Source organism: Lagopus muta, chromosome Z, assembly GCF_023343835.1.
Source record: "Lagopus muta isolate bLagMut1 chromosome Z, bLagMut1 primary, whole genome shotgun sequence".
Classification (NCBI taxonomy): Eukaryota; Metazoa; Chordata; class Aves; order Galliformes; family Phasianidae; genus Lagopus; species Lagopus muta.
In genome coordinates this window covers 66275561-66295301 of record NC_064472.1, presented here as the reverse complement: position 1 = coordinate 66295301, position 19741 = coordinate 66275561, and the positions used below count along the sequence as shown (strand labels likewise).

At 37.9% G+C, this 19741-nt stretch overlaps 1 protein-coding gene across 2 annotated transcripts in view; it reads right to left on the bottom strand.

Moving 5' to 3' along the window:
* Positions 1 to 55: 55 nt before the first annotated feature.
* Positions 56 to 19741, bottom strand: part of SRFBP1 (serum response factor binding protein 1) — a 63183-nt gene continuing 43497 nt past the window's right edge. For both annotated transcript variants that reach the window (XM_048930776.1, XM_048930777.1), the window contains exons 5-8: positions 7651 to 7732; positions 6115 to 6826; positions 5648 to 5685; positions 56 to 4778 (exon numbers count right to left, since the gene is read on the bottom strand). In XM_048930776.1, the coding sequence (XP_048786733.1) occupies positions 4591 to 4778; positions 5648 to 5685; positions 6115 to 6826; positions 7651 to 7732 (1020 nt within the window). In that variant the 3' untranslated portion in view covers positions 56 to 4590. The remainder of the gene's footprint in view (positions 4779 to 5647; positions 5686 to 6114; positions 6827 to 7650; positions 7733 to 19741) is intronic.

The following is a 19741-nucleotide window of genomic DNA, read 5'->3' as shown; positions in this document are numbered from 1 at the left end:
CAGTCAAAGGTGTGTGTGTGTGCATGAACAAGAAAATGGGGAAGGTGCTGTTGCCTGGAAAACACAAGAAAAGAAAAGATGCAATAATGATGACTACCTCTTGCACTACACAAAAGCTTAATAAGTGAAGGCATAACAGCATAAGATGTGGCTTGTTTGGACACAGCCCTCGTCGATCAAGTTTCCCTTTACCAAATCAGCTGTCTCTGTAGGAACAGCAGCTCAGAAACCATTGTAAGAATTTCTGCATTAAAAACTTTACTCATATGAAAAAAATGTTTGAGCAGTCTGTAGTAGATGGTCAATGCAATGCAAAACAATTAATGCACTGAACACTCACTTACTCCAAAAACATTTAATCCCTTATTTACATTTTTGAATACAGATCAACATCCTGCTGCCTCTGCAATCTGTGTGCTAAACTGGTGAAATATGCTGAATTATGAAACATCCCTGCTCCCTTCACTGAGGGATTAATGCAGAATATGGTTAAAAACGTTGAAATGTTCTAACTTTCTTGACTTTGGGCAAATGCAGACAAAAATGATGTCATATGCTATGCAGTTCATAAAGTAAATGTAGAATTATTTGAGATAGACATGTGGTGGTGTTTCTAAAATTTAACGAAATGATTACAGTTAGAGCTAAGAGCTTCAAACTAGGAATTCCTGCAAGCACTACCCATGGAGTGTAGAACTCAGTGGATCTGACTCCATGTGAAAAGGCAGTCAGAGCAACGACACGTCCAATTGTTGTGGCAGTCTTTTAAAAAAATACTGACAAATCTGAGCTTGTTTGAAGTGAAAACACCGTGCACCTAAAAGCACTCTGCGAGTGTTTGACACAGGGTGAGAACATCTCTGCTGTAGTACAGTAATGGAGTGGAAAGCTTGATTCTCCAGGATTCTTAATCTTACAATCACAGAGTGAATTATCTTCCCATATCACTAGAAAAATAAATCGGTCATACTTCGAGAGAGGTCGCTGCCTAAACGATGTCACAAACCAGGTTAACATCATGTACATGTGGAAAATATTGCCACCATGAAGAAAAAATGTTTTCAACTTTTATCAACAAGTTCCAGTTGAGTTTATCAGCTCACAAAAAATCACCCAGCTGCATTATAATAAATATTATCAAGTCTCAGCCATCAGCACTCATTTGTACACTGCTCAGCACATTAAGGCTGTGATCCAGGTGAGTCACCAAGCACCAGCTACAAGTAGTAATGGCCTATTAAAATCTGAAGCAATGCCAACAACCTAATCTCCCTCCTCTCATTCATGTTCAACTTATCTTTTTTCATTATTTTTTTTTTTAAATAGGAGCTCAGAAGTTCAGTCATGTTTCTGAAGAGGAAAAAAAGATGTTTTGATAAACTAGGTTTCCTTCAGGAAGAATTCTATGGGCACAAATTACAGCTCCAAGAATGTAGTAAGAAATTTGCTCAAATGCCAAGACAAACTAATGCTCTTAGATCTCCTAGCACATGCAGAAAAGCACTTTAGAACACACACAAAAAGACATTTTGTTTCAAACTATTTGCATTCCTTAACTTTTCAGTGAATCAACTCTTAAAATATGATGCTCATCTACTCAAGGAAAGATCAACCATCCATTAAAAAGTATATTAGAACCGATGACAGCAAACAAAAGAAATTCTTCTGGCCCTTCACTGGAACCAGAGAAGTCACATGTCAAACATTTGTTTGGAATAGCATTTGACTAGGATTATTTATTCATTTATTTATCTTAGGCATTAAGGATCAGCATTTCCATCTGGAAAACTGGAGGAGTTTGCATGTGGCATGACTTTTTCTACAAAAGATTATCCTTCCCTACAAAAGAACAATAAAAATGCTTTCTCATTTTCATGTTTTATTGTGATGCTTCTGGCTTTAGATTTGATGTCATTCAAGATGGTACATTAAAAATAACAGCAACAAAAAGCACTGGGAGATGGAAGGATATATGAATTTCCTGTTCTTCTCAGCATCAGTGCAATTCAGTAAGATAATACCACACTTACAGACATTTGGCCTGAGGGGCAAAGTCATACGTGGATAATAATAATCCAAGGAACCACTGTAATATTTAGCTTACAACAACTGAACACAGTAAGAGGATGGGCAGAAATACTGGGATATAAGTATTAAGATACAAAGTCTACCAGAGGGAGGGAGGGAGGGAGACAGAGTGGTGGTCACACTGTGTTAAAAAAAAAACCTAACCTTGTTCCTCCCATTTGGCTGTAACATCATGGTAAATAGAATATACTGAGGAATTACACAGCGACTGCATTTTTACATGCTTCCAGTAACTGCTTTAACCAACAGATGGTAGTCACTAAGTCTCTGCTTGACTCATTCCTCTGAGTATTACAAAATCACAAGGAATTGATGAGGTTGGCATGGTCCTCTAGAGGTCATCAGGCTCAACCCTTCTATTCAAGCAGGGTCACCTAGAGCTGCTTGCACAGAACCATGTCCAGATGGCTTCTAAGTACCTCTGAGGATGGAGACTCCACATCTTCTCTGGACAACTTGTGCCAACACTGGACCTCTTACAGTGACAAAGTTGTTTCTTTTGTACTGAGAAAAGTCTGTCTTGATCTTCTTCCCCTCCCAGTAATTACAAACACTGGTAAGATCCTCAAGCCTTCTACAGGCTGAACTGTCCCAGCTCTCAGCCACTCCCTGTACGTCAGATACTCTATTTCCTTTATCATCTTGGAGACCCTTTGCTGGACTTTCTCCATTGTGTCCACATCTTTTGTACTGCAAAGTCCACAACTTCCAGGGACTGGGATAGATACAGGCTCACCTGTGCTGAACAGGGAAGAAAGATCACTTCTCCAAACTTGCTGCTCGTCTAAAAAGGAGTTGGACATCTCTACTATTAGGATGAATTGCTGGCTCGTGGTCTGCTGGTATTCACCACAAACTCAAGTCCTTTCCTGCAAGCAGCTTTCCATCCCATTTGCATCCAGCACAGACTACTGTACAGTGTTACTGCTTTCCAGAGGCCCCGCTTTCCATTTTCCTTAACTAAGCTTCACAAAGTTTAAACTTTCCCTCTAACCACTTCTCTAGCCTGTCCGTGTCCGTCTGAATGGCAGCACAACCATCTGGATTGTAAGCCATTCCTGCCAGTTGTGTATATGCACTCTGTCCTGTGATCCAGTTCATTAATGGAGATGTTAAATACTACTAAGCTCAGTACTGAAGCACTAGTTACCTCTCTTCAGTTATGTTGGCTATGTGCTATTCAAAACCTTTGGAGCTCAGCAGGTCAGCAAGCTTCTGGTTCACCTCATTATCAATTTATGTAGTTTTATTAATAATTAATGTATTAATGCAGTTTGTCTATAAGGATATCATGGGAAAGAACAACAAAAGCCTTATTAAAGTTGAGATAAACAACATCCACTGCTCTTCCCAACATCTCCTTCCCTATCCAAAGTGACATTCAAAGGGTTAAAAAATTCTTTTCTCACCATTATAAGCACTTAATAAACCTATCAGGTTGCAGCTTAACACATAGGAAAACAGATTGCTTTTTCACAGAGTTCAATACATAGGACACACTTCTTCAAGAGATGAGAGGGTACACAAGTTGTAACGGATTTTACAGTAGACAAATCTGCGGAAGAGATTTCTATTGAGGATTATTAAACACAGTAAACTACCATATCACAGTAAGTCCCTGAGCTACAACACCAGAAGACAGGAGAATCTTAGAATGATGTACCACTGCCTGCTTCCACTAAACCTATACATATAGCATCCCTCTTTTTGACTTATTTCAATTAAGCTGCAGAGAACATCCCTGAAGAAACATACTAAATAACTAAAGATTTTTGTCCAACAGTATCTTTTTATATACATTATATTTGTTTAACTATCAACAATATCTAATAAGAAAGATGACTTCTAACTGTACAAGTGCAAGAAACGCAGACCACCCAGATACAATCTCCAGGGCAGGAGTACTAAAGACACTCTTTCAGTATCTCGAAGCAGCAGTATAACCCAAGAACAACAAAGACCACAATTTAACAGGCCAGTATTTTATTGCTACCCAGAACATGTGCATTACTAATTGGCTTTCATAGCTAACTGACACATCCATGAATTTGTAAAGTCTGTTCAAGTTTAAGAGATTTCCTCATCAAAGATGTTATTTGATAATACAGACCTAGGATTATCACTTTAGTAGTGGTGTTCTTACCTGTAACTTTAGATGCAGTCTTTAAGTACTTAAAAGTACATTTTTACAAAAATAAAACTTCAGAGAATCTGTATTACTCCTACATGGCACAGATGATGTTCTTAAAATCCATTCAGTCATGGTGGGGCGTATTCCATAAACAGTGGCATTATGGAATTGGAATTATCAAGACACCCAAACATGGATTAATGGGCATAAATTCTTGAGAAATGTAAAATATTATTTAAGTGAAGATTTCTACATTGTTTTCTGTCCACACTACCAAGAACTGTTCAAATTCCAGTTTTTACCACTGACAAAAACACTGTAAGATGCAAATTTATAATAATCATATTTTAAAATCTCAATTTATATACAATCTAGTCTTCAAATTTAATCTTTTTGCCCTGGAATGCTGTAATCTGTGACATTTGTTCCCGACGTCTCCTGCTTGCTTCCCATGAAGGATGAAGAGGCTGCTCCAAACGTGGATTCTTACCATCATGTTTAAGAATGGAGGTTTTTGCAAATGATTGTTTTTTGGGCTGCGGTTCCTTTTTAAGAAGAGCTGTGTAAGAAGCATAGCATGAAACTTTAAGTACATCATGAACCTTCATAAAAATATGCTAAAACAACCTCAAATTTGTAGACATTTTCAGTAACCTATTAATTAGCCATAGGGTACATATTCATTTGAATGTTCACAGTAAGATTTTCTCATCTTCCAGCCCCATCAGTTGTCACTTGGTAAGCTACAGTACAGTTTAAGATTTATTATGATAGATCATTTTGAAAATATATGCAGACAAATATTCACCATAGTCTTAACTTTTTTCTTCACAGTAAGTCAGTCAGGAACTATGCAACTTAATTCACTATGATTGAAAAGACCCCCGTGACTTAAATTCCTGTGTGGAATCAGATACCATATACTACCACAGCTGATGGTGGTGACTATGTTGAAAGAGTTTTTGTAGCTGAGAATTTGCTCTATTAAATAGTCTCATTATGCTTTTTCTATCTGTGGTAATTTCCATGGAAATAAATAAGAGACATGACTTCCAGAGCAACATACATACAAAAAAATACAGAGAAATTAAAAATACTACTCACAAGATATACTATGTGTTAAATATAGCAATCTGTTTACGCTTACCTGTGCACAGATAACATTAACTGCTCAAGGTAAACACAAACAGAAAAGCATTTTCCTGTATGCATCTGTCTTTATCCGTTAATATGCAAAAATAAGAAATAGCAAGCAAAATCCACAAATCAAAGTGAAAGCTAGAAAACCTGATAATTTTAACATTTGTCAAAATACATGCCAGAAAATTGAAACAAACAAAAAAGAGCCTAGCAATATTATATACCAGAGGAAAGAAAATCTCAAGTTATCTTCGTTCCCACAACCATACCAGGTTAAGTAATACATACCTGTTTGTCTGTTTTTGACAGGTTGGTCTTTTGTGTTTCTGAAAATAAAAATACAATTCAGCATTACTCATGAAATTTCTAAGATGATACACAAATGGAGAACTGACTTCACTAAAACACTTGTGGAATGACTTTTCAAGCATCATAGGTAAAAATCGCATATTGCTTTTATTCTTTGTTAATCAAGGAATTAAAAAAGAAGTACTTCAATACTGATTAGATTCATATACAGTTTTAGGAATCCTAAATGTATGCCAGTGCTGATGTGAGTATCTCTATTATAATGTGAAAAATCTCTAAACATCACAGAAGCACAAGGAGACTGCAGAGTAGTTTACATGAAGGCATTCTGAGCTGTAATTGACTGAAATTCTCCTTGTTTGGTAACTGCTACAAAAAATTGTAAATACAGTCATTGCTGGAAAGGAGGGAGATAGTGAAGAATAAAACAAGAGGAAAAGGTTTACCTTCTGTTTTGGGATTTCTGATTGCAGGTAGACAAAGAAGTACAGAACACTGATTCCAGCTTCCCAGCTTTATCATGTGGTTTTCCCTCCATGATCCAATTCTGCACTGTTCCAGATACTGTACTCTTTTCTTCCTTCAATATGTTTTTCTGAAGTGTATTCTTTTCTTTTACTGAAGAAACATCATTAACTGCTGCTGTTTTCTTCTTTCTTTTTGCTTTGCCAATGAAGAAATCATCATTGCTATCACTATCAGAATTTGATGTCTGATTATAAAACCTCTCTTCAGTACTATCATCAAAGTATTCCTCTTCACTATGTTGTTCCAGGTCACTATCATCCCTAATTATTTCTTTCATTGCAGTTAATTTGTTCATGCTCACATTTTCTTTCCTTTTTTTACAGACAAGTTTCTTTCCTGTCTGAGTGACTGCTTGCATTTCTACTGTCTGAGACGAAAACTCTTTTGGAATTCTCTCCATTTCCATAATTTCCTGTTCAGGTTCACTCTCACTGAGTTTATCAGCTCCTCCTACAGTTCCCATTTTCACACTCATTTTTGTTTTGTCTTCAAATCCTTGCCGATTTTGAACTAGTTTAAGAACATGTTCATTCAAGTTTTGTGCTGATTTAGGCTGAGCTTCTGGCTTCTTTTCTGAAGGATTGGCTTTACCTGGGTTTTGTCTTGCATCCTTAAAAGCTTTTACAGCAGCTACAAGAGGGGTAGAAGAAAAGTCATTTGTTACTTCTACACTTGAATTAAGTACACAAGCTATTTTAATGAAATAAAACATTTTTCTAAGATAAATTTATTGCACTGAGTGAACATATTTTGAATGCTTTGATCAACCTTTCACTGAATAGGAGGAGCAAATAACGCCTTGCAGTACAGCATCAACAAGTGAGGAAAACAATCTGAAATCATTACCACCTAGACATGCTGTTTTTGAAACTGGGTTGAAATAGGGAAGCTTAAAAAAGTGACTTTAGACCTGGTACAACAAGGGGGAACAGTTTCAAACTAGGAGAGGGGAGATTCAGGTTACATGTTAGGTATTAATTCTTTATTCAGAGGGTGGTGAGGCACTGGAACTATTCAGAGAAGCTATGGATGCTCCATCCTTGGAGGTGCCCAAGGCAGATTCAGTGGGGCCCTGGGCAACCTGATCTGGTGGGTGGCAACCTGCCCATGGCAGAGGCTGGGGACTTTAAGGCTTTAAGGTCCTTTCCAACCCAAGCCATCCTGTGATTCTGTGATATGACTCCATGGCTCTTTTAGTTACCTTGAAAAGTTATAATGCTTCTTTTTCCTTAGTATCTGCTCGTTGCCAGTTCAGTCTTATTTAGTATGCCATATGGTGTACTGTCACACATAAACCCATGATGGCAACTTGGGGTACTGTAGCTTGTCAAATTGGTTACAGGGGCTGGTATACTTTTCCTTCAACAGTGGTTGTTCGTAACAGGAGTTAACATGAGCAAAGTGACACATGGACAAGTTACTAAGTCAAAACAAGTTAATACATTGTTTCATACCTTTAAGTTCAGCAATTTTGGGTTTCAGAAGGGGGTGTGTTGCAAGTCTTGCAAGAGCTCGCTCATTTGCAGTGGACTTTGGCTATAAAAAATAAAATACATAAAATAAGCAGAATAATACTTACAGGATAGGTCACGCTACTATGCATATTAATGTGATTCTGGAATACTAAATGAACAAGAAGAAAAGGTTATAACAATGTAATATTTGAGTATTTCTTAGCTTTCCTGTATTATCATAATTCTGAGGAAAAATCTGATTGCAAAAACCTGTCAGAAACACAACAGATGTAATTCTGCAATTTATCATGTACTGAATAGGCATAATACAATTTTTACTTTAAAAGAACTAATCACATTCTATATTCTGTTTCTGCCATATATATTCTGGAATATTTTACATTCTGTTTCTTATAGGTGTAAAGTAAGTTGATGAATCCCTTGATTTTGATGAAAGAAGAAATTAGCACTGTATTGGTAGAAGCTGTTTGGCTTGACAGAATAGAGCAGCTTGTAAGAAGTACCATTAGTGTGGGAAAATCTCATAACAGGTATCGAAGCGTTATACATTAAATGTGATGCAGAGGCAAGGACAAACTCCCCCAAATGTAATGTGGTAGAACAATAGAATTACACAGACTGGCTCAAAGACCAAATATGATCTCAACGCTTCAATCTGAAGAAAAAGGAGAGAAGTAGGAATTGCTTTCACTGTTGAATTCATCTAGAATTCACTGGTACTAGCTATTGCATTTTCAGGCTCTTGTCATGACTGTGCTTCAAGAACAAAACAAGAGATATCTGAGACTTTTTAGAGGACAGCCTTGTCTTGGTTTTACCTGAGAGGGAAGAACTGTGGTGTGCAGACAAGCTCACTATGAAGATTTATTTACAGCTGCAGCAGAACTTGTGAGAAAAGAAAAAAAAAACAAAAACCACCTTCTTCCTAGTGGTACTGTATGGATGTATTTATAAACTGTTGTAACCCATGATTTGAGCTGTGTGTCACAGAATGTACTCATGGCAAAAGCCACCTCAACCAACGGACGATGAGGGTTACAAAGAACTGGGCAAGTGCCCAGTGATCCTGCCTGAGCAGGCTGTGGCATTTCAGCACAATGTGATGCCTTTCCTGGCCTGAGCCACCACTAGAGATGGAGCCCAGCCAATGGCTGAATGAATTCATGGGACAGTTGATGGAGGTGGTTCACAGCTCAAGGGAATAAATAATACCTCTGCATAAAGTCAGAGGGCAGCAGGCTGGGGGTAGCTGATAAGGATGTACGGAATAATTAATGTAGCATATGAGTGTGATGTAAAAGTATGGAATAGGCAATGGGAGATTGTAATGGGTCTGTCCTGGGATGAAGTCAGCTATCTCTATTTCTGCCATTATGGTTCTGTACTTTGATTTGCAACTAAATCAAAGTTGATAACACACCAATGATTTTGTTACTCAAGGCCTTCTTCATTTCTCTCTCAAGAGAAAGGCAGAAAAGGTTGGAAGGGAAAGACAGTAGGGACAGCTGACAACAAATTCACTAAAAGGATATTCCATGCTGTATTAAGTCATTTTCACCAACATACACTCAAGGAAAGGAGGCAGGAGGACATTCGTTGTTATTGCATCAGTTTCCCCCAAGCAACTTTAAGAGTGTAGAAGGCTTGTTTTCCGGGATGTGACTGAGGTTCTGCATGCTGCTTGGGAGTAGTGAATAAATTCCATATTTTCCTTTGCTAATGCACAGTTTTGCTTCATTTATAAGCTTCCTTTATCTCAACTCGTGAGTTTTACCCCTTTAGTTCTTCTGAGTCTCTCTCATCCTGCTAGGTAGGAGGAGTGGAAGAGTAAGCAAGCTGGTGAGTGCCTGGCTGCTGGCTGGGGTCCAATCATCACACGTACAGACACTACTCAGTACACTGTTTGATATACGAATCTTCATCAGAGAATCTTACTAGCCTTGTATGCACCTTTTCTTCCAGCACTTATGCCACTTAATATGGATAGCCATGTATTCATTGAGTAGAGACAGAGAGACATGACTTGCCAACCACTACAGCTGGAGAGTCATTTTCAGTGCTTTAGGTCTGAAGAAAACAGAGCGGATCCTGAAATTTGGAATCTTACATCTTCCTGCTAAGTTTCTTAATATAACTAAGGCATTACAGCTACAGCAGATCTACTACTTCCAAATATGGAAACATGCAATTGGTATGCAAAATGTAAAGCTTCTTCCTCAACCAATTCCAAGCAAATCTAACTTGCTGCAGTTCTGTAGCTTAAAAAACACATTCTTGTTTTGTCTGTTCAGATTTTAATTTGAAGTGCAGAGCATCGGCGAATCCCAATATATCTTCCTCACCAAGTCCCTGCTAATACAGTATTATTGGTTCAGATAAAGATAAAATGAAAAAATATCTTTCCTGTTGACTGTCCACAGTGTTATGACAACCGGACAGAGAATTTGAGTAAAAAGATGAGTCCACTACCAAGGGTCAAAGACTGAGTCGCTCCTAGACTTACTCTCAGAGCTAGAAGAGCTCAGAGAACTCTGAGTCTGAGTTTTGATTCCCCTGTGACAGTGCAGCATGCTGCCACCAGATTCCTGGGACAGCAAGCTCACATTTCTGGAGATCAAAGAGTATTTTCTTTGGAGATTTTTGTCTAGCTGGAAAATGTATTTCAGAACTTAATTAATACACTTTTCCCCTCAGCTACTTCCTGTGGGTTTTGAAAGAATATACCATGAAGTTCATAAAGCAGCAGCAGCTTCTGTGCAACATCTGGTGTCTTTTAATTCAAATATTTATAGAAAGGGTTTAAGCATATACATGCCAATGCATATGGGATAACCACATTTTTTCCTTATAGCAAAATACTTCACAAATGCTACTCACACTGTGAGACAGCAGCCAACAAACATATAATATGACATTCACATTCTTAAAAAATTCCCATTTTTCTATTTTTTGGCACATCCAATGCTCAATTTTTTTTTCCTCAACTATTTTCCAGTATATAAAGCCTTCGCAGAGAAAAAAAACAAAGTACCTACTGTATCTATAGCAAGAACTATGTATATATAATGTACATACATATTCCCACTCCTCACCTCCCTGCACTACGTTTGCTTTTGTAAATACTTGCTTTCACTGGTTCCTGCTATTCTTGTATTATCTTGTGCTACTTCATTTTTTTCAGGTAAGAATTTCCACAAGAATGTTCTGCCTCATTCAATTTCCAACTGAGGCACAGCAAAATAAACAAAGCAACTGAGCACTGAATAATCATATTATATTATATATGTTATACATTATATATGTTAAAATGAAAAACAGATTTACACTACAAGTTTTGAAATGTGCTGCACAGAGGTCAGGAAAAGTAAGGAATGACTCTGAGGGCTGGCAACACGGGGTCAAAAGCAGCAGCTGGATGAGAATGTCAGGCAGAATTTGTGTGGCTAGCACCTGCCTCGTACAATGCAGGAAATAAAGTGAGAAAGAGAGTCTCTTGGTAGAGATGGGATTTGCTGCTGTTAAAGGCAACGCCTTGCTAGCATGCTTTTTTCTTTTCTTCTTCTTTTCTTCTTTCTTCAAGAAGAATTAAGCAGCAGGAACGTAGGATCAACTCGGGGACACGATATGCTGACTTCTGATTATTGCTTCATTGTTATCATTCATCATGTTCAAAATTCCTTTTGGTTTTACCTTGTGCTACAATTATAATAAAAAAATAGAGAAGAGGCCATAGCTTTATCTTTTAATTGATTTCTGTATGAGAAACTACAGGTAGCTTAAAACAAGATTAATTCTAGAAGACTACTAACTAGAATTTCTACTAGGTCAAAGGATAGTGCTGACAGACAGGTAGTGCCTGGTGGGCTTATATCAGTTCCTGTAAATGAATTGCTATGATATTTAGATGGAGACAGCCAGAAACCCTCTGGATGAGCGTACAGTATACAGTACATTGATAAACCTATGACACAAAAAATAAACTTGAAGCATGTCTGACTGAGGTTTCTAAATTAACTGGAAGTGCAGTCTAAAGCATAACAGCAGCCTGATCTCAGGAAAAAGAACGAAAGGAAAAGATAATGCTAACCAGGTTAAACATAAAAAAAATCCAAAGTTCTGGGCCAAAAGAAGATGTAACTGAAATACCCCTTATAGCAGCTTAAACAAGAACTTTCTCCCTCCCAAGAGCAACAGAAAACCTATTACTCCACATACTGCTCTCACAGCTCTAACAAGTCACAGCTGTCTTTCACAACAGCAGGAAGAGTGTGGTTAATGTAGAGTCATAGGGTGGCTGAAGGTGTTAGATCATGGCTGCCATCCAAGTCCATCCCATCGCTGCTTTGGAATAAGATCACTGAGCAAAATTATCTTCTGACTGAAATGCTGTTAGTTCTCCCTCTTCCTTTATGTCTGTAAGAAATTTGATATGTGACTTGTGGCCATCAAAAAAACTGAAGATTTTGGCAAGAGAAGCAACGGGATACCAATTGTTGTGGCCATGTTGGCTCACAGCTCCTGACAGCACGAGTTTGTGGCTGTGTCCCCACTTCACTGATAGCAGCCTGTATCAGCTAGGGAAGGCAGGAAACACATCTTCAGTAGGCAAGGCAAGAGTTCAAAAGAGAGTGACCCTCCTAAATAAAGAAATAGCAGGGAATAATCACGTACTATGCACAGGACAGAAACATCACCACTAAATACTGTGCTGGAAAAAGATAATCAGAAATTGTCAGATTTTATCCAATTTTTAACCAGCTTCTACTCAATCCAATCTTTCAAGTAACATCAAAATGATGGTACAGCTCTTCTGAAGTAGATACACAAGCTGAACAACAAGATAGGTGGGAAATTCTTATGGCAATTAATTCTATACAAATCTCACAAAATCACACAAATTTCATAGGTTTTTTTTTTTTTTTTTTTTTTTTTTTTTAAAGATTGGACTATTTATAGATTGCCTGATGAAAAATTTCCACCTGAAGATAAAGTGTAAACGCTAACAGATCTAAAGCCTTTGCAAAAACCAGAGTAAAGTAATGTCTTGTAGCGGAACAACAGGACAAAAATCGAACAACTTCTCTTAAAACATCCCTTCATGTCTTGTTATTGCTTTCACCACTTGTCACAGTTTATATTGGCTAGCATTTTTCTGTTATTGCTGTAATTTAACCATAAAAATATTAGGAGATTTATTTTTCTTGCAGGCACCAATAGATATGAATACTCATGACAACACCTGGTACCCTGGATAATATTTGCTTATCTGCAAACTACGCACAGTAAAAGTGAGAGGTGTGGAGAATTCAGCTGAACTTGCACTGATGCCAGGTGAATTGACTGTTAGCTCATCACTGATATCTACAAACTTTTGAATCCAGCTTTGGGGAGAAGCATCAAGATCCCCTAACTAGTGCTGAGCTGTTGATGCTGCCCTAGCTACTTCTGTATTTCCGAATCAAAGTTATTATTTTTCCCATAATCTGCTCATTTAGATTTACCGATATCCAATTCATCTTGTTTTTTCCTTCCTACTAAAAGGAGTAGCATAAACTTGTCTGTAACATCATCACACTCTGTAAAATATGAATAAGACATGGAAGAAACAAACAAAAGTAGTTCTTTGCCTGCTTTGGCAGGGGCGCTGGACTCGATGATCTCTGGAAGCCTACAATTCTGTGATTCTTTGATATGTGTATTAGAACTACAGTCCAAGCGCTGAACAAAGTCTGAAGGCCCTTTAAGAAGCCCAATACAGCACTTTGCATGTGTTTCAAGATCAAATTTAGCTGGAGTTCAGAAGATTCAATAGCATTCCTCTGGATTAAGCTGTCACAACTAATTTAGCTAACTGTACAACTGTGAGGTAACCACATATTTTTTCACACTGGGAAATGGTAAAAAAGAAATAGTATTTAATCTCCACTGTAATTTACAGCAGAGCTTGGAATAAACCTCAGATGTGCCAAAGTACAAATCATGTATTTAATCTACAACTAATTCTTCCCTTCTTCTATGATTGCTTCAATAAAGAGAAGTCAGAACAAGAAATCCAGAGTAAAACAGGCAAGGACTCTTAATTATCTTCTCCTGCTGAACAGGTGTAGACTCTAGATGTAGGATGAAACGGCAAGACTGTAGGATAACTCAAATACTGCTAGCTCTGATACAAGGCTGAGAAGAATGTGCGTATAATCCTATAAATCTGGCCTACCACACAAACAATAAACAACTTTTTGAAGGAAAAGAAGTCAATTTCTAAAGATAATGAAAGAGGTCACAAAGCTAGTACTGTGTCAATGCCTTTCCCCACATCCTCCATTTATGGCAGTGCAATTCACTATTGTGCACACAGTGCAGTAATGGATGCCAAAGGAGAAGAAAAAGAATCAACAACGATGAGGAATTAAAGCGGAAAGTAAAACATGAAATAACTTGAAGCAAAAAATGTACTTTTCATGGGGAACAGAAATGGAATGAGTTGTGGATAAGAGGCAGTAGCTGTTGAACAATACAAAGAGAAAGGTCACTGCTACAAAATTCATACAGAATCACAGAATGGCCAGGGTTGGAAGGGACCTCAAGGATCATGAATCTCCAACCCCCTGCCACAGGCAGAGCCACCAACCTCCCCATTTAGTACTAGACCAGGCTGCCCAGGGCCTCATCCAACCTGGCCTTGAACACCTCCAGGGACGGGGCATCCACAGCCTCTCTGGGCAGCCTGTTCCAGCACCTCACCACTCTCTCTATAAAGAACTTCCCCCTGACATCCAACTTATATCTTTCCTCCCTCAACTTAAAACCATATCCCCTTGTCCTGCTGTTATCTACCCTTTCAAAGAGTTGACTCCTGTCCTGTTTGTAGGCTTCCTTTAGGTACTGAAAGGCTGCAATCAGGTCACCCTGCAATCAGGTCACAGCCTTCTTTTCTCCAGGCTGAACAAACCCAGCTCCCTCAGCCTGTCTTTGTAGGGGAGGTGCTGCATCTCTGATCATCTTTGTGGCCTGCTTTGGGCCCTCTCCAACAGCTCTCTGTCTTTCTTGTACTGGGGCTCCAGACCTGGACACAGTACTGCAGATGGGGCCTCAGAAGAGCAGAGTAGACAGGGACAATCACCTCCCTGTCCCTGCTGGCCACCCCTCTGCTGATGGAGCCCAGGATACATTTGCAGATCTGAAGCCATAAATGACATTTTCAGAAAAGTGAAGTATACTGAAAAGCTGAGAAATCATTTACTTGTCACTGAGCTTCTAGAATGAGAGTCCAGAAGCTTAAAGCAGACAGTTAACTAATCCTCAACAAAGAATTAAGTTGGCCAATCATCTGAAAATGGAATGTTAAACAAGTGACATATATATACAGACACACACACACACATATATATATGCTCATATATATGTGTATATATAGAGCAAGTCCAAAGATGCACAGAGCAGATGGCAGCAAACACATTGGCAAGATGTTTGCTCTATGAGTATGATCTCTACATTATTGGAACCACTTAATGGGCCAAGAAGATCACAGTATTCAGCCCTGGATGACACTTAGCTTTCAGAGTCAAGATATCCACTGGTATCCTTACAAAGTCAGTCTGGAGTTGAAATCTGCACAGAACTTACAGAGATATAATCCTAGGACACCTTTACAATATTCCATAGCAAGATAGAAGCTCAAACCTCAAAGTATCTCCTGTCAGCTGCAGGCTGAAAAAGCAGCATATATGTAAGCATTACCTAGGAGAGTTTATAACAAAGAATCTCTGGAGAAAGCAGACACTGCTGAGAACTTCCTATTTTAAAGCACACAAAACTAAAAGTTGAAACCAAGCCCTAAATTTATTGTTTGCACTTCAGATAACTTCTGATGATGATGTAAAAGAATTATTCCTGTTGAAAATCTTCATCTTGCTCAGACTATCACATATAGAAGCATTACCACTGGGGAACTCAGAATTACCTAACTGAAAATTGTCAGTTCAGAGTCCTCAGATAAGACTTGAAGGAGACATGTATTTATGTCTATAGCCATCACTGAGGATGTGGACTACTGAGAGCTAGGGATTTGGAGGTACAGGAGACATAAAGACTTCATAAAAACTTCACATATTGACCAGGAGTAGGCCATATCAGTTACTGTATGCTATTTAAAACAAGATAGAGTCTCTTGGCGTCTCACATGAAAATTTTTGTGCACAACTGAAAACAGCTATCTTTCAATCTAAATGTTTTTCAGCCACTTTCTGGAGAGAAAAAAAAAAAAAAAAAGTGGATGCACAAACTCAGTTCACCAAAAAATGATTAAACATCTGAGATAAACATACTGATTCTTTAGTATCAAAACGTAGATTTTCTGTCATTAAGTCTATTGAGGGAGTATATGCATTCAGAATTTACTCTACTCATAATCACATATCGGATACACAGGAAGCCCTGATACTATTTGAGAATATCAGCAGATGATGAATGCAGAACAAACGCAAATCCTGAACGCTCCTTTTTTCCTAGAAGGCATTTCACCGTATAGCATGCAGAAAAATCAGTTGCGTGCTTGGAGGCTCCACTGCCTTCAAGGTCATTACATTATTGCTACTCTGACAAAAAAGTACTTTCTGGCTGTGTAATCACTCAGCCCTTTCAATCAGCATACAATTATTTATGTTCCAAAACAAAGAAAGACTAGGCCAACAGCCCTTAAAGGCAATGCTATTATACTTTCAGTAAACTACTAGTTACATCACATTTCCCACACACACTCATAATCTTGCCATTGAGGAGCAATACACTGCAAACCTATGTTTTCATTTTACCTCACTGAAACATTTAAATGTAGCTATTTATTACATACTATTAATAAATGAGTAGTTTCTTTAAAGAGAATTCCAATAGCTCAAGACAATTATCTTTTTCCATTTCTACTGTTCAAGTTCAAAAATTTCAAGAAATAGTGCCTTCAGCACTTTTCACAGAATTTTCCAGTGCTGCAGACTCATGTTGTGCTGCAAGAATCCTCCTAATTCTGTAATTTCTCTATTTCTCAAATTTTTATAAGTGTCAATTCCTTAGTTCTGAGATGCAGCACTTGAAAAGTGATCTGCATAAGAAAGAGTAAAGAAGTGATGATTTTATATTTTACTTTTCTATGATATACAATTAGAAAAAGATTTTTTGCATTTCTAAAAGTAAAAACAGTAAAGCAAAACAGCTGTTTCATTTTTAGAAATAACAGAAATGTCATTTTATTCTAATTTTGCCATGCAATTCTGAGTTACTCTTCAAAGCATGTACACAGAAAGAGCATTTCTGTTTGTAAATATGATTAGCTATGTTAGTCTTTAACATAGGTAATTACAATTATTTACACAACACTAAACACATTTTAACACAGTAAATTCTATAAGCACCAGGAATAATGAAAGACTCCAGCTCATGTGTGTTGTACCTTACATCCTCTCACTTACCTTCTGTGCCATGGTGTTTCTTAAGACTGAAAGGTACTGAATTTTTTCCATCATTAGGAACATTTCCCACACTGATAGCAACACTGATTTGGATTTCAGCTACTCAGATGAGAGCTGTCATACAAATAGAACTGTACACTCCTAAGACCATGTCCATCAACATTGTCTGAAGTTGGGTCCCAGTATCTAGAGAATTAGCAGATTAATGGCAAGGTAGGGCTTCCTCATTTGGTTAAGCCCATCCTCTTCTGTACCCCTTTGTGTGGGTTAACTTTAGAAATTGATTACTTTCCCTATGAATCCATAAGGAATGCAACAGAGATTGTCTTTAGTAATCAAATTAGTTAAGGGTAACTGAAATCTCTCACGATTACCAGCTGTAGACTTGTAGCTTCTATATTCTGACATCACTTTCTGCTGTGAGAGTTTCTCTGTTCCTGTCACATTTTTATGCAGTTATACTGAAAACACAGTTGTTCACAACACAGTGCCATTCTCACGCACACAAATCTGTCTGTTACCCTTTTAAAGGTGGTACCTTTCATTAATTATTTTGAAGACTGGTTAATCTGGTTAAAAAAATACCAACTGTATCTGTGATGATGTTGGATGTCAGGTATTCCATGATCACCCATTATTTTCTCAGGCTTCAGAGACTGGTATAGAAGCATTTATAATGCATACTCTCTCTCTGTAGTTTAGTACTGAAGACAGTAACCAACTGGTACTGTAGGCAGCCTGATTCGCCTTTGTTATTCACTGCATTGAGCTGTTCCCTCTTCGGCCTTCAAGAGAGATTCTGAAAAATTGTGAATACTCCCTGCTGATAACATGACTGTGAATCAGATGCTCTTCTAGGAATGCAGTCTTCCTCCTGCTTTTTTTTGTTTTTTTCTTCTTCTTCATTCCTTTACGAAGACTTTCAGTGCCAGTAGCCAGGTTCAATTTTGATTAGTAAGTCAGCTCATCTTTCTCATCCTGTCTTCTCTCACGTCTGAAGGTTCCTCAGTTCCTCTGACACCTAAATCTCCCCTTTCTATACCACTATCTCATGCACGCTTTGAGGTTCTGGATCTCTGCCTGCCACTTGCGCATTCCAGGCATGCCTAAAAAGTATTTCTGAAAATTACATTATGGAAATTCTGACATCACTGATTTGACATTCTTTTATTCAGTATCAAGCCTACCACGCTTTGAGAATCTGTTGTTATAATACTTTCTTTCATTTTCTTCAAGGAAAACATAAAAACAAGATTTGTTTGAACGCTTTACTCAATTCTTCCCATTACTCATGCCCCATAAAAAATTATGCATATAACTTAAATATTCATTTAAAATAAGAACAAAAGTTCAGAGGTGCATGTGCTTTTACATATACTGTGTCATATTCTGGCAATGAAAAAATACAGCTGTGTGTATACAAAGCTGTATGCATCGAATCATCACTGTAACAGGAATATCTGAGCTGAAAAACACTGTGCTTCCCTACGTATGTTTCTGTCCATTTATGCTCTTGTAAGTGCGTTCACTGTGACTAAGCTACCTGGATGATAGAAGCCAAACACTGATTAGAACAACACGAACTGACTGCTCTCTGATTTCTGTTGATAGCAATATGCCTATCCACATTCTGCTCTGAAATGCCAAATGGTTGAAACGAACTAATTCCAATCAAAAGCAATCATTTTTGGGACTGAGTCTTTCCTAAAGATCACATCTTAATAGATCCTTGGCTTCGTAAAGTAAAATTTGACAGAAGGCAGCTTTTTCATGTCAGGAGTATAATGCCTCACAATGAGAAACTGCCAAAGCTGCTGTTGTTTCGTTTCAATACAGAACATTAAAAATATTGTTCCGAGAGAAGACAAAATCCAGGCTGTCACTAAACAGATCACTGCATGTGCTGCTCTGGTGTTGAATATAGTGCCAACTTTGTCCAGTCTATCTCCTTACTCTCAAATGGTGACTCTAGTGTGGCAAGCAGGTAGCAGCCTAGTTTGAATGAAAAGGGGCTAATGGAGAAGACAGAAATTAACACAGAGTAAGTATGGTAAGGACCTAGCAGGCAAAAGAATGGCTAACCAGGGAAAGAAACGGACAGAGTGTGGCATAAACAGCAGACTGAGTTCTCCCACTGGGCTTCTGGGAAGAGATTGGCACTGGTTGGGCAAACAGACAGAAGGAAAATTAGTGGAGAAGTCAGTGGGAAAAACTGGAGAAAGATTTGTTAAGAAAACAGACAGTTTTGTACTGACAAAACTTTGACTGCAGCCGTATCAGTGGGTTCTAGACTCCAAAACAGAGAAGATTACACAATGCTAAGCATTTCATTTACATCAGAAAGGACATTTATATACTATAAATATATTTATATGAATAATAATTATCTGTATAATGATATATATATACATATGCACGTCTCTCTATACATACGTAAGTTATGCTGAACAGCTCATAGTTCAAGAAATTGAATTTGGAAGATGAGAAGCCTCAGGAGAAAAACAAAGAACAAAACATCAACAACCAATAATCACTCACACAGAGAAAGTATTTACAACCGAATGTGATATTCATCACTGAATGCAAAATTCTACATCAGTATTGTTAGA